This window comes from Epinephelus moara, chromosome 13, assembly GCF_006386435.1.
Source record: "Epinephelus moara isolate mb chromosome 13, YSFRI_EMoa_1.0, whole genome shotgun sequence".
Taxonomy (NCBI): domain Eukaryota; kingdom Metazoa; phylum Chordata; class Actinopteri; order Perciformes; family Serranidae; genus Epinephelus; species Epinephelus moara.
Window position 1 is genome coordinate 23852475 of NC_065518.1, and position 13029 is coordinate 23865503.

The 13029-nt window shown below is 39.0% G+C and overlaps 1 protein-coding gene across 1 annotated transcript in view; it reads left to right on the top strand.

Moving 5' to 3' along the window:
• LOC126400286 (uncharacterized) overlaps positions 1 to 10292 on the top strand; it is a 22732-nt gene extending 12440 nt beyond the window's left edge. The window contains exons 2-6 of the mRNA XM_050060848.1: positions 2867 to 2947; positions 3089 to 3188; positions 6607 to 7309; positions 7445 to 7514; positions 9556 to 10292. Of these exons, the coding sequence (XP_049916805.1) occupies positions 2923 to 2947; positions 3089 to 3188; positions 6607 to 7309; positions 7445 to 7514; positions 9556 to 9740 (1083 nt within the window). The 5' untranslated portion in view covers positions 2867 to 2922 and the 3' untranslated portion in view covers positions 9741 to 10292. The remainder of the gene's footprint in view (positions 1 to 2866; positions 2948 to 3088; positions 3189 to 6606; positions 7310 to 7444; positions 7515 to 9555) is intronic.
• The last annotated feature ends 2737 nt before the right edge of the window (positions 10293 to 13029 follow it).

Genomic DNA, 13029 nt, shown 5'->3' on the forward strand with positions numbered 1-13029 from the left:
GTAGAGAGGGCATGACTGATTGACAGGGTAGTGATCCAATCATGACAACGCCATTCTCAGCCTGCGCTCCTACCGGGTGATCAACATTAATTTTTAAATTAATTGATTAATTTTATATTCAAACTGAAAACATGATGTGAATAACACTCAAGTCATTCAAGTCATCGTGTCTCAAGTCAAGTCCCGAGTCTTTAACTTCCATGTCCGAGTCATGTCTCAAGTCTTTTATTTTTTGTCAAGTCAAGTCACAAGTCATCAAAACAGCGACTCGAGTCGACTCGAGTCCAAGTCACAATGACTCGAGTCCCCATCTCTGCCCTGACCACTGTGAAATACATAGGCCCTGAGGGTCAAAATACTACAACATTTCACAAAACAACATTTTGGACAACACAACATTTCACAAAACAACATTTTGGACAACACAATATTTCACAAAACACAAAAACATTTTGGTAAACACAACATTTTGGAAAACACAACAACATTTCAGGGAAACACAAAAACATTTCAGAAAATGCAACGACGTTTGAAAAACAAAACAACATTTCAGAAAACACAAAAACATTTTAGAAAACACAACATTTTACAAATCAAAACATTCAGAAAACACAAAAACATTTCAGAAAACACAACATTTTACAAATCAAAACAACATTTTGGAAAACACGGAAACATTTTGGGAAACAATAATATTTCAGAAAACAAAGCAACATTCAGAAAACTCATTTTGGACAACACAACAACATTTAAGAAAACACAAAAACATTTTAAAAAACCCCACAAGATTTCCACAACAAACACAACATTAAAACACCGAAACTCCGAAAACACAACATTTTGCAAAATGTTGTGTTTTCGGAAATGTTGCGTTTTGACCCTTGGGGCCACCGTAGTAAAGGCATGCTCAGGCGATGCATTTGTCAGGCAGCCTTTGTAAAACTGAACTTGAATATATTATCGTATCAGTTAGTCAGACGAAGTGATTGTTGCTATGTAATAAAAATGTTCAGAGAAGTTGTTGCGTGCTATTTAAAGAGTTACCTTTCTAACTGATTAATCCTGCTTGGTGTAGTACCTCCACCTGGACTCTAGTTTCTGGAGGGGAGGTGTCTGACTGATGAAAACTGTGTACAAAACCAAAGTTAACATTCCTTTTTACTTTCCCATGAATAGTAGGTTATTTCAGAAAAAAAAAAGTTGTTTTTTTTTGTTTTGTTTTTTTAAATTTCCAGATTGCATTTATTACAATAAACTCAGTTAAGTGGCAGTTTTTTACTGGCGTGTGACTTTTTTGTGTTATATTTTGTTATATTGTGTATCACATGTACATTGTCATTTTTTTTAATTTTTTTNTTTTTTTTGTTTTTTTTTTTTTAATTTCCAGATTGCATTTATTACAATAAACTCAGTTAAGTGGCAGTTTTTACTGGCATGTGACTTTTTTGTGTTATATTTTGTTATATTGTGTATCACATGTACATTGTCATTTTTTTTAATTTTTTTTTTTCCTACAGAGTAGTTTAAATTACTTTTTCTGGGTAGCTTCTTTTAACTAAACTGTAGTTCAGGTTCTACCAGTGTGGACTAATTAGTAGCTTAAAGAGATGCTTTCAAGGTAGCTTTCCCAGCACTTGTAATATTTTTGTTTCTATGAGTAAAAAGTGGTATAGCTGCATTAATAGCAGCAACAGTGATAGTTAAAAGTGTACATACAAGGCCAAGTTTTATAATATTATTTTATACTTTTATAGATATATTAGCTAAATTTCTAAAGCCTCATTTAAATTTAAGAACAATTTATAAGAGCTCTGCTGCAGTTCCCTCCTTTCCCTCAGTGCTGTAAGCCAAAGCTGCCTGCTGTTCTGCTATCAACCTCTAGAGGGAGCCAATTTTCACTGTTGCATCCAGTGAGATCATGCACCAAAAAATAGACTGAGGGGCTTCCCCAAACGTTTAGCCCACAAATGCAGTACACATTCATAGAACCCGAAAGTTTTGTTTTACCTATATGCAGTATTCGTCTGGTGAACACAGACTCTGTCAAGCTGTGCTCTTTATGTGGCAACACCTCCTGAAATGTGAAATACAGACACAAGCCCTGGCAAATGGGCCTAGACTGATGCATGATGATGCATAATAATAATGGAATTATTTTGACAAAATTAAAGACACCATAAATTGATGCAGAAAAGGCACAAATTAGGAAAATAAGAGTTCGATGGTTGAAATTTTGTGTCAGAGAACTCCCAAGCCCCCAAACTGATATGTGTCTTCCTCCAGTGTTGAAATGAAACCAACACATCTGGACAGACTCTGACTTTATCGATGTATGAAAAATGTCAACTAGAATCAGAGCTTCTTAAAAGACAGACTGTTTTGGGGAAAGAATGCACAACAAACCAGAGAAATCTTTCAATTAATTGTGAATTCATGACCTTGAAACCAAATTATATGTTTGATCTTGCATTAATATATCTGATGTTTGCACGAGGTGTGATTTACGTGTGATATAATTATTGAGAACAATGTACGTCACTGTCCCATCCTCCCTGCAGTGACCCTCCATCATTCAGGCAGTTGTGTTACATTAGACCAGATAACTTATTGATCCCCATCTTGCACAGTGCTGCTGCAGACAGGCCAGCAGCCTCCAGGGAGTGTGCTGTATATGTGAGCTCTTTGTCCTCTCTCTGTGTCCTCACATCCTTCCTCTTCATCCCCATTCCTCACTCCTCTGATCTGCTCCCCTTATTTCATTCCCCCCCTCATTCACTCACTCTCTACCCCGCCTGATCCCCCCCTCCCTTCCTCTCTTTTTCTGTGCATCCCTCTATCTCCTGTCTCTCTCCGTCCATATGTGTAGCTTGTCCCTTTCAATGCCCTCCATGAGGCGTCTGCCGTGCAGCAAAAGCCGGGGGAATGAGTGGGGCTTGCAGCATGCAAGGTAGGAGAAGAAATATGCTGGTGTCATGTGTGGAGGAGAGATTAAGAGTGTTGCAACATGTACTGCAGCATCATGATGCAGCAAGATTTTGAAGCAATGTATATCCGTTTGATAACCATGTTCCTCTCTTTCTTTTTACAGAGTTAAAATACTTCAGGGATGGAGCTACGCTGGTAATTTCATTGGAGGGTTTAAATTGGCGTTCTAAAAGGAGATGCAGTGACAAAAGAATCAAGAAAAGGTATTACTTTAGTTTTTATCATGAAAATCGATGGGGACTTTTAATGTGTTTGTGTCTTTCTCTCTTCTTGTGGTGGGTCTCTGTTTGTGTATTGCCTGTTTGGAAGTTATTATAATCTGTCCCTCTCCTGAGCCCCTCCACCTGTTACACAATGAGGTGTTAATTTACCCGAAACAGGGCAGATTACAGGCTTCACGGCCTACTGCTTAAGAGTGTGCGTGCATGTGTGTTTATGTGTGTGTGTGAGACCATACAGTAGTGTGTGTGAGTGTGTCCTTTTACATCCTTTACGTCACAGCTGCTGTGAGTCAGCTCCTCTCTTCCTTTCCTGAGTCACTCATCCAGCGGTTGCTTGGTTACTGCAGAGCGGTGAAAGTTTCCTATTGCGTCTTTGTCTCTGCGGATGAATGGGCCCCGATATTTATTCAGGCTCAGGAGTGAGTGGCCAAATAATGTATGTGTTTGTGTGCATGCGTGCATTTGTGTGTGTGCGTGCACCGTTTCATCCAACGGACAAAGGCTGACGAATCAGTTTTAGTACATCCTGTTGTTAGTGGACACTCAGGGGCTGTCTGTGCACTGCAGCTGACCTCTTAGAATATCCAGCAGATAAAAAATAGAGAAGGACTACAATGAAATTATATTTTGTGTGAAAGAAACCTACATATTATTTTAGGTCAAAGCATCAGCCAATGCTCACCATCTAACATGCAAGCTACTAGTGTTGGGCATACTAATGCCAACACCATTAACTATGGTAAGACACTATACTACTTTTGATATATGCCACTTGCAAATAGCATGTCATCGAGTGGCAATCACCACCTCTGCAGGTGCCATTTTAAACTTGTGGTTTATATCCTGCTGAGACCCTGTGTCCTCATATGAGGACATGACATCTTGGGTTAACTTGATCCTCATACTTCATTCTGATTAATTTAGACCTGCTATCCTCATTCGTGGACACTATTTTGTGTCATCTAGTGGTACTAAGAGTACAATACACCAAACCCTGTAAAAACAAAATGGCAGCCATCTCTGCCAAGTCATCTGCAGCCGATCTCGACACAGAAGTGGACAAGGTCCAAAACCTGATCACATTTTATGGTTGAAACTTGTTTGTTTATGATTATTAATGTTTATAGCTTGCTATGGCAACAAATTTGACCAATTTTAGCAACAGTAACAAACTAAGATGCTGGTAAATAGGAAGTACAAGTTTGAAAACATTGGGACTTTACTATCGTCTCATTTGAGAACACTGGGACTATATTATCGTCGACAATTTTATCTATGTTATCTATGAGCCTGATGAAGCTGTAAGCGAAACGCGTTGCTCTATTAAATTCTCGATCCTCTTTCTTAGTCCTGTCTTGTGTGCGGTGCGTAGCCACAATATATGTGGTTTTTTCTTTACAATTTTATCTATGTGTTAAGATTTTTATTTATACTTAACGGGTCCTACTGATCCCACATAGCTAGGAAAAATTAAAAATGCATACCAAACAAAAGTTCAGGTCTCAGGGGGATATGACTATTATATTGGCAGATAACCCTCCTCCAATGTAACTGTCACTACATAATTACCAACTTTAAGTGGTAACAAAGCTTGCACATAAATTTGTCTTACGGCACAGCATAGAAACATACAGAAAATAACACCACAAAAACATTACAAAAATACACAAACTAACATGAAACAAAAAGAGGTTCCATTAATGCTCTTCTGTCCTTAAGTGTGAATCTTGATTTAACTTTAGAGTTGACTGGTGGACAAAAGATCTTTGAAGTCTAACTTTCTTCAACTCTGGTATAGCATATCTTCTGTGTGATGGTAACAGGGCATATCCCTTCTTTAGAACATGACTGGCATTTGATACAATGTTTTTTGCTAGCCTTAATATGCCATTTTGGTAGGTTGAATCATACAGTTTAAGAAGTGGTTGACCAACAATCTTTGAGCAGATGTTCAATTGGTTGAGCAGTTGCGATTTCAAAGCGACAGACAGGCATCCATACCAGGTAGTATTACAGTATTGAAGAACACTCATAATGGCAGAGGTGAAAAAACAAAAGTAGAATTTGTTTACTTGCCTCGTAGGACCTCAGGTGTCTAAGAAAATACATTTTCTGTTTTGTCTTATTACACATGCATTCAATGTGGTCTTTCCATATTGAATAACATAGAAAAAAAATAAAGCGTTGTCAAGAGCATGCCCAACCAACAGCTGGCTGTATAACCTTAACCCTAAAGCCATGCAAAGAATGGTAAATGGACCTGCATTTGTATAGCGCCTTTCTAGTCATCTAGTGACCACTCAAAGCGCTTTTTACACTGCGAGTCACATTCACCCATTCAGTATCTTGCTCAAGGATACCTCGACATGCAGCCTGGAGGAGCCCGGGATCGAACCGCTGATCTTTCAATTGGTGGATGACCCGCTCTATCTCTGAGCCACAGCCGCAAGAAGAAGATGTTGGCCAATCAGAAGCCTCAAAATAAGCTAATACCAAAAGTCTGGGATGTAGCAGTGATCTCTGTAGCACATTCTTACCTCCTGTTCCTAATATAGTGGGCGAGGAACTGTACATGTACATGTACATGTAAACATGTCATATGTTTTGGGTCACAAGGTTAGAACCAGAAACTATTTTTGCCATATTAGTATGGCAGGAAATTCAAGATTCAAGATTCAAGACCTTTATTTGTCCCCGAGGGGCAATTGATTCTGCCACAGTAGCAATAAAAACAACAGCAACAAACAACAATGACAACAAGGTTGACACACACAAGGCAACAGTCACATAAAATCAGTTGTAACTAAATAAATAAAAACACATACTTGAATAAAATATGAAATATGAAATACCACCTCATTTGTGACACCTAGAAGAAGGTGTCACAATCTGCTGTCACAAGCCAAAAAATATTTTTCCCCCTGTTTACACATCAACACTGAAAACTGAGTTTCTAAAAATCTTCAGTCTAGTTTTTCCAAAGACACGCTCTCAGTGTCCTAAAACGTAGTTTGCGTGTGGATGAAAAAACACATAGAAAAAGCTACATTTTGAAAAATACCCCCGTGTGGACCTGACTTAAATCTCATATGCATCATATGTGTTTCTCACCACAGAGCAGTCCATTATTTACTCTCTTTTAGCTCTAGTTTTGGTTTCCTCCAACTCCAGAGGGAAATATGTGGTTCTTTAGCTGCTAAACGCTCCACTATGTTCACCAGCTGAACACTAAGTGTGTCTGTCTGCTTCTTTGGTGATAAACAGGTAGTGTTCTAAAATAAAGTCTGATATCATTTGTTACTCCAAAAAATAGTTTGATTTCCTTTACTCATTCATTACAAGATGATGAGCAGAACCGAGTTTAATACATCACAAGACTCACTGTGCATTATTCACACAGGAATGAAGAGCTCCAGCTGTTGATATCCTCAGGCCAGATGATCCCGGCCGACGAAGAGCTGCAGGCGATCACCTGCTTCCTTGATCAAAGAGGAAGTGCAGCCCCTCAGCTGTGGAGCACCACTGACAGCAGATCAGGAATGGTAGCGTGGCCACCACCCTCCTCCATCTCCCCTCGACAGTGCTGTCTTCCAGAGGAGCCTGCACGTGATTCAGCGCTAATTTCTGTAGCTTCTGTTGTCTCAGACACCCCACAGAAGGGCCCATGGACGCGACTTATTCTAAATATGCAGGAAATTTGCAGTTTGATCAAAATTAATTTAAACATTTCGACCCAGTCGAACACTGTTACAGTGAACCAGCACAATAGGTTTATTACTTTCTGTGATGAGGATATACCACTGCAACGTTTTGGTGACATCGGCTACACAGAAGATTGCAGGACATTTATGGGAGGTTCTGGTTATAATAACAACGTGTTAGGTGATTTGAAAAACTCCACTGCCCTCAGTCCCAACACCAACAACTCTAATGGGAATCAACATGAACTGGTTATCAGAGACAATTTGAACAACCTTAAAAGTCGTCTGAAATCCTGTCAAATCTATGACGCTCCAGGGATACTATCCAGGAGGGACGTGAATGTAAAAAAGAGGAAGAGTGTGTCCTTTGACAATGAAGTCATGGTCTACCTGTTTGATCAGGTACTGTTCTCATGTTGTCTGTTAAACTGTAGCTTGATGGGTTTTGGGGAGATGAAGGTTAAATACTTACTGACCACTTTAATCCAAACCAAAGCTGTGACACTTCCTCTGCCTGTCCACTGTTACTATTCTTAGGAGAGTCCCACCGTGGAGCTGCACACCGAGGCCTCCACATCTCTGCCAGACGTCACATTAGAAGACAGTGGTACTATTCTGAAGGACGATACTAATGATTTTGCACATTTTATCCCATATTGTGTATGCTGACCATTTTGCACTGGTGGGAAATAACTGAGTACATTTACTCAAGTAATGTACTTAAAGCTAACTATTATGAAAGTAACTTTTTGTCATATTTGCTGAAATTGTCACTGCATTTTGAAAGAAATACATAAGACAGAGGATCTATGAAAAAATATTATTTCTCTTCCCTCTCGAAATGCCTCAGTGGCATTACCGCACGTAAACGAAAACAACCAATCAGAGCCCAGGAGTCACTAATGCTGCCGTCAATCATGTCGATCGCTGCTTGCAAAACTGCAGTAAAAGGTCATATTATGCAGTGCCGATCAGATATGAATTTTTTCGCATCAAATGTTTCAAACATATTTTAGTGTACTACTATAGCTGTAAAATGAGAAAGTTGGTCTGGCTGGTGTGCGGTGCTTGGTGCTTCGTTTGACTGTCTCCAACATGGTGGCCGGGTTGCAAACTTTCTCATTTACATCTAAACAGCACACTAAAATATGTTTCTGATTTGAGAGCCAAGACATAGGTAATGCAGTTACGATCTTGATTCATATTTGATTAGCGCTGCCTAGTTTGACAGTTGACTGCAGTTCGTGAGCAGTGATTGACATGACTGACACCTGCATTAGAGACTCCTCTGCTCTAAATAGTTGTTTTTTGTGTGCTACAGTATATTTTGGCAAATGTCATTAAAACCAACAGGAAGAGGAGAGACGTGATTTTTTTCACAGTCTATTTGTCTCATGTGCTTCTTTCAGAATATAGGGACAATTTCAGCAAATATGGCAAAAGGGTATTTTCTTAAAAGTTACCGACTGTAGCTTGAAGTAAAACTTTAAGTAGGCTTATACTCAAGTATTTCCATCTTATACCTTATAGTCGCTACAAGAGAGGAAAGTATTTGGGAAACATTTAAGATTTTACATAATATGATGAGCTCATGTTATGCACTGATGCATTGTTATATATATCAAACTACCCAACAGTATACATAGCATACTTCCGATTAGGCTGCCACTAACTATAATTTTCATTGTTAATTAATCTGCTCTTTATTTTCTCAATTAATTGATTCATCTTTTTGTACAGAAAATGTCAGAATCTACTGAAAATTGCCCTTGGTAACTTCCCAGAGCCCAAGGTCACATCCTCAAATTGTGTGTTTTGTTCGACTAACAGTCCAAAAATTATAAAAAGATATTTAGTTTATCATATGTGGCAAAGACAAGCATCAAATTTTCACATTTAAGAAGCATGACACGAGCAACTGTTTGGATATTTTGTTTTAAAAATTACAAAAATTATCATTAGATCATCGAAATAGTTGCAAATTAAATTTCTGTCGATTTATCAACTGATCGTTACAGCTCTACTTTCAGTTAGCGCCATCTCAACCAGCTGTAGGAGTAAAATGCTGCTTAGACATTCATTTATCAGTAATTAAAATCTAATGAAACAATACTAGTTTAACATTGAAAAGGAGTACTTCTCTGCACTGAGTATTTTTACTTTTGATCATTTATGAAAAAATACTTTATAGTAATTTCAAAGCAACATTTTCAGTGTGGGAATTTTATTCATAATGAGGGTATTTTCACTTTGGCATGCCATTTTCAGAACCATATCATATGCATAACTTTGACTTTGTCAGTATATTGCACTGAAGTAAGTATCTGCCTTCAATATTATTTCTTGGTGGAACAGGGTGGGAAACAGGGATTATTCAAAACATAAGGAGTACAGCTTTAATACCCAGAAAATATAACTGCTTTTCTTAAGTAACAATAAGATAACCTTTGACACTAAAACACAACATGGAAAATGCTTCCTGTGTTTATGTCACTACCTACTTCAAACTGAAAAGCTGCTAACAATGTAACAAGATTAGGGCGGGACACTACCAGGGTTAGCAAACTTTAATGTTTGTAAGTCCTCCTAAACCCGATGCTGCGGGCTTTGGGCTCTTTGTTGTCACTAATTGTGTGTTTTGCCTGCAGGCTTGGAGTGGGAAGACGACTTCTCAGCTTTGGAAAAGAACTGCCATTTTCAGTGTGTCAGAAACTCTCAGCAATACACCCTTTCCCTGCCGACGCAGAGCAGCACCGCTCTGTCCCGGCGATTCTCTCTGCCCCAAACCTGCCTGTTCCTCACCCATGTCACTGAGTCAGACCTTGAGCTGTGAGATAAAGGTTTATTTACACACACATATTGAGTTGGTGCTGATTTTTATGACACAGTGGTGATCAAACGCAGCCTTTCTACCCCATCGTCTACCAGCCAAAGGCCGCCTCACTGTCACCATGGCCCAGTGTGACATCCGCACTTGTTTTTCTTCCAGACAGCCAGCCTTGGCCGAATGGAAAAACTGACTAATCTTCCTGATCTGGTCCTCTTCACCTCTAACTCATCTCCCCACCTCCCTCCTCTTTTATGATGAGTCAGGGATTTTAATGGCTTTTTTTTCTCTCCCTCTGACCCAAATGGATTCAAAGCACCTGCCGTTCATGACATCACAGCCACGCAGGACTGTGTGACAGTGCATTCAGCTTTCCCAGTTGTGGCTATGACAAGATCACTGACTATGATGTGATAAAAACAGCCAGTTGCATAACGGCGCTGGTGCTTTTCCAGCTGCGAACCTCTCTGGAAGCTGCTTCAGATTGTGTCCTTGGACCTGAGCTGTGAAATACAAACATAAATGTTGTCGATTCCAATAAATTAAATTTAAAAACTTGTCATCTGTGTCTGAAATCCCATTTTATCTGGTTGTATTTAACAAATTCCAGGTTAGTCCTGGAATACAAGAAATATTATGTTGTTTATCCAGTTTGTTTTGCTCAAACAGAGCATGCTTGTGGAGGCCCTGTTTGCTTGCCTCATTACTAAAGTGTATTCAGCTCAGAATTTATCAGCGGCTGTGACTGAATAAACAGTGTAAGCCTTAGGGGCCAATGGAGCCAGAAACTGAACAAACTAAAAGTACTAGATAATGTTTCCACAGAGCCAGCATCAGCGAGGTTTGGTTGATTAGATACAGTGTACCTGAGGAGGAAACGGTGAACCTGGCAGGACCAGTCTTGGTGTTCACACACAAACACACACAGACACACACACACACACACACACACTGGCCCAGTGTTCAAGGACACCAAAAGCTAAAAAATGTTAGGCTTTTAGCTGGGAGCGTCACACCTGTACATTACTGTTGTTGTTACATGTTTGTGATATTCTAATGCCAGTGTTAATGTGGCTGTTAGCTGTAATTATAGGTTGACTGCTGCTCTTTGACGTCATTCATAAACTGCCTCTGTGTAGTGACCTATTTTTAACCGTAGGCCATGACACAGTTTGTTTTTATTTTTGGCCTGTTTTCTAATGTTTCTTTTTATTTTAAAAAAGTTCACTCATGTGCCATTGCAGGTTTTCCTTTAAGCTAATGAGCCACTATGTCTTAAAATTGTAGCTTAAAAAAGCATCCGAATTATTCAGCAATAGGCTAATCTTTTTTTCTGGCAGAAACTGAGCAAACAAAACATTTTTCCTAATTAATTTATTGAATATTGAAATGACTGTTTCTACATTGTTGCTACATTTGCTGTGTCTCAAATCACATACTTCCGTTAGTACACTTCCATGTAGTATACTATGTGCACTATGTACTTATGGGCGTAGTGCGCGAATTTCGACAGGGTAGCTAGTGTTGTCTCCAACCAAACACGGCCGTTGTACACACCGGAAATGACGGCAGCAAATTAGCTAGTTAGCAAACTAGCATTAGCATTCGCGTTATTGTTCGTGGTACCAAATCATTACAGACTGCCAAATTTACCCAATAAATATACTGCTGGCTTATACCCGACAACAGTATAGTGGTGCTTAGTGCAAAAAAACACATGAATTTGTACAATGCAGCGACGTTCACGGTTGCACAGTCCCTGGCCGCTATTTCCAGTTTGAAAAGTGGTCCCTCCCCTTCCGCTACATAGCCAAGATGGCGACCATTGAAGGCGAGAAGTGTCCATAGTTCCACACTCAACTTCTTGACCGTTTTGAGTGCACCATCTGTGATGTGTGGCTCCTCAATGTCATTATTATGGTATGAAAATGTTCTAAATAAACCTAAAGGTCCATGTTCAAAAGTTAGGGGGATTTAGTGGCACCTAGCTATGAGGATTGCAGATGCAACCAGCTGAAACTTCTCCTGGTTACAATTTTGTCATTGTTCATTGTTCAGAATTTTTTTTACCATGAGCCCAAATATCCGCAGAGGTCTCTTTCTACAAAACAAACAGACCTGGTAATTAAAACCCATAAAAACACTAAATAAAGCAGTTTCATGTTTCAAGTCAGGGGTTTTTAGCATGTGCTGAATTGTCCACAGAGGTCTCCTCCTCTCTAAAACAAACCGGCCCAGAAAACCAGAAAAAACACTGAATAAATCTGTTTCATGTTAAAATCAATGTTTCTCTGGCAAGGGCAGCTAACCTAGCACCTGCTAATCTGTGCTCACCTTTTTTCTCTCATAACTTAAGATCCACACGTTCAGGAGGTTTTAACAGGGAGCCGAATTGTCCCCAAAGGTCTCATCCTCTCCAAAACAAATGGATCCGGTGATTAAAACCCATAAAAACACTGAATAAAGCAGTTCCAAATTTAAAATCAGTGTTTTCCAATGATGTTCATCGCAGAGGGGCTTCTAAACATGGTGGCCAATGAGAAAACACAAAAAAGTGAATGACCCTATGTAGAGCCAGGGTTTGGTTTGTCTGGTCTGAGTTACTGTAGAATCACAGTGGTGCAACATGGTGGACTTTGTAGACAAGGATCTGCTCATTCCAACACCGATTAACACAAAGATTTGTATTTTCAGATGATTTTACACCAAAAAAAACAAACAAAATAATTTTTGCCAATACATTCCCCGTAATCCTACACACTTGGACTTTATGAGGACATTTTAGGAACGTCAATAAGTTCACAAATTTAGAAATGATTATTAAAGTGAAGGCCTAAACATGCATAAGAACACTAGCGTTAGCATCATTAGCATTAGCCAAAACCTTTGCAGTTTCAACTATTTTTGCATATCTGAATCAGTTAAGAAAAAAACGCATACTCTTCCATTAATCTACGCCAGAAAACAAAGTATCAACAAATAAAAATGAGAAATGGTAGATACAGACAGCAGAACTAAAAGCCTATGATAGCCTCTTTTCTAAAAATGTGTTAAAACCACTTAGGCCTACTTCCATTTCAAAGCTAAGAGTTCAGAGAGCTTTACTTTCAAGAGTGCCATTAAATCTTATTAACTGTCAGTTTTGTTTGTTTGTTTGTGTGCTTTGTGGCTTTCAAGAGTAGCACAATAAGAATACGAGAAACATAGACCCATATATGTCTGGAAAAGACCTGAGGAGTTTATAGACTGTGAGGTATTTCTGATTAAACCATGTTATCAAACCTGATTTCACTAG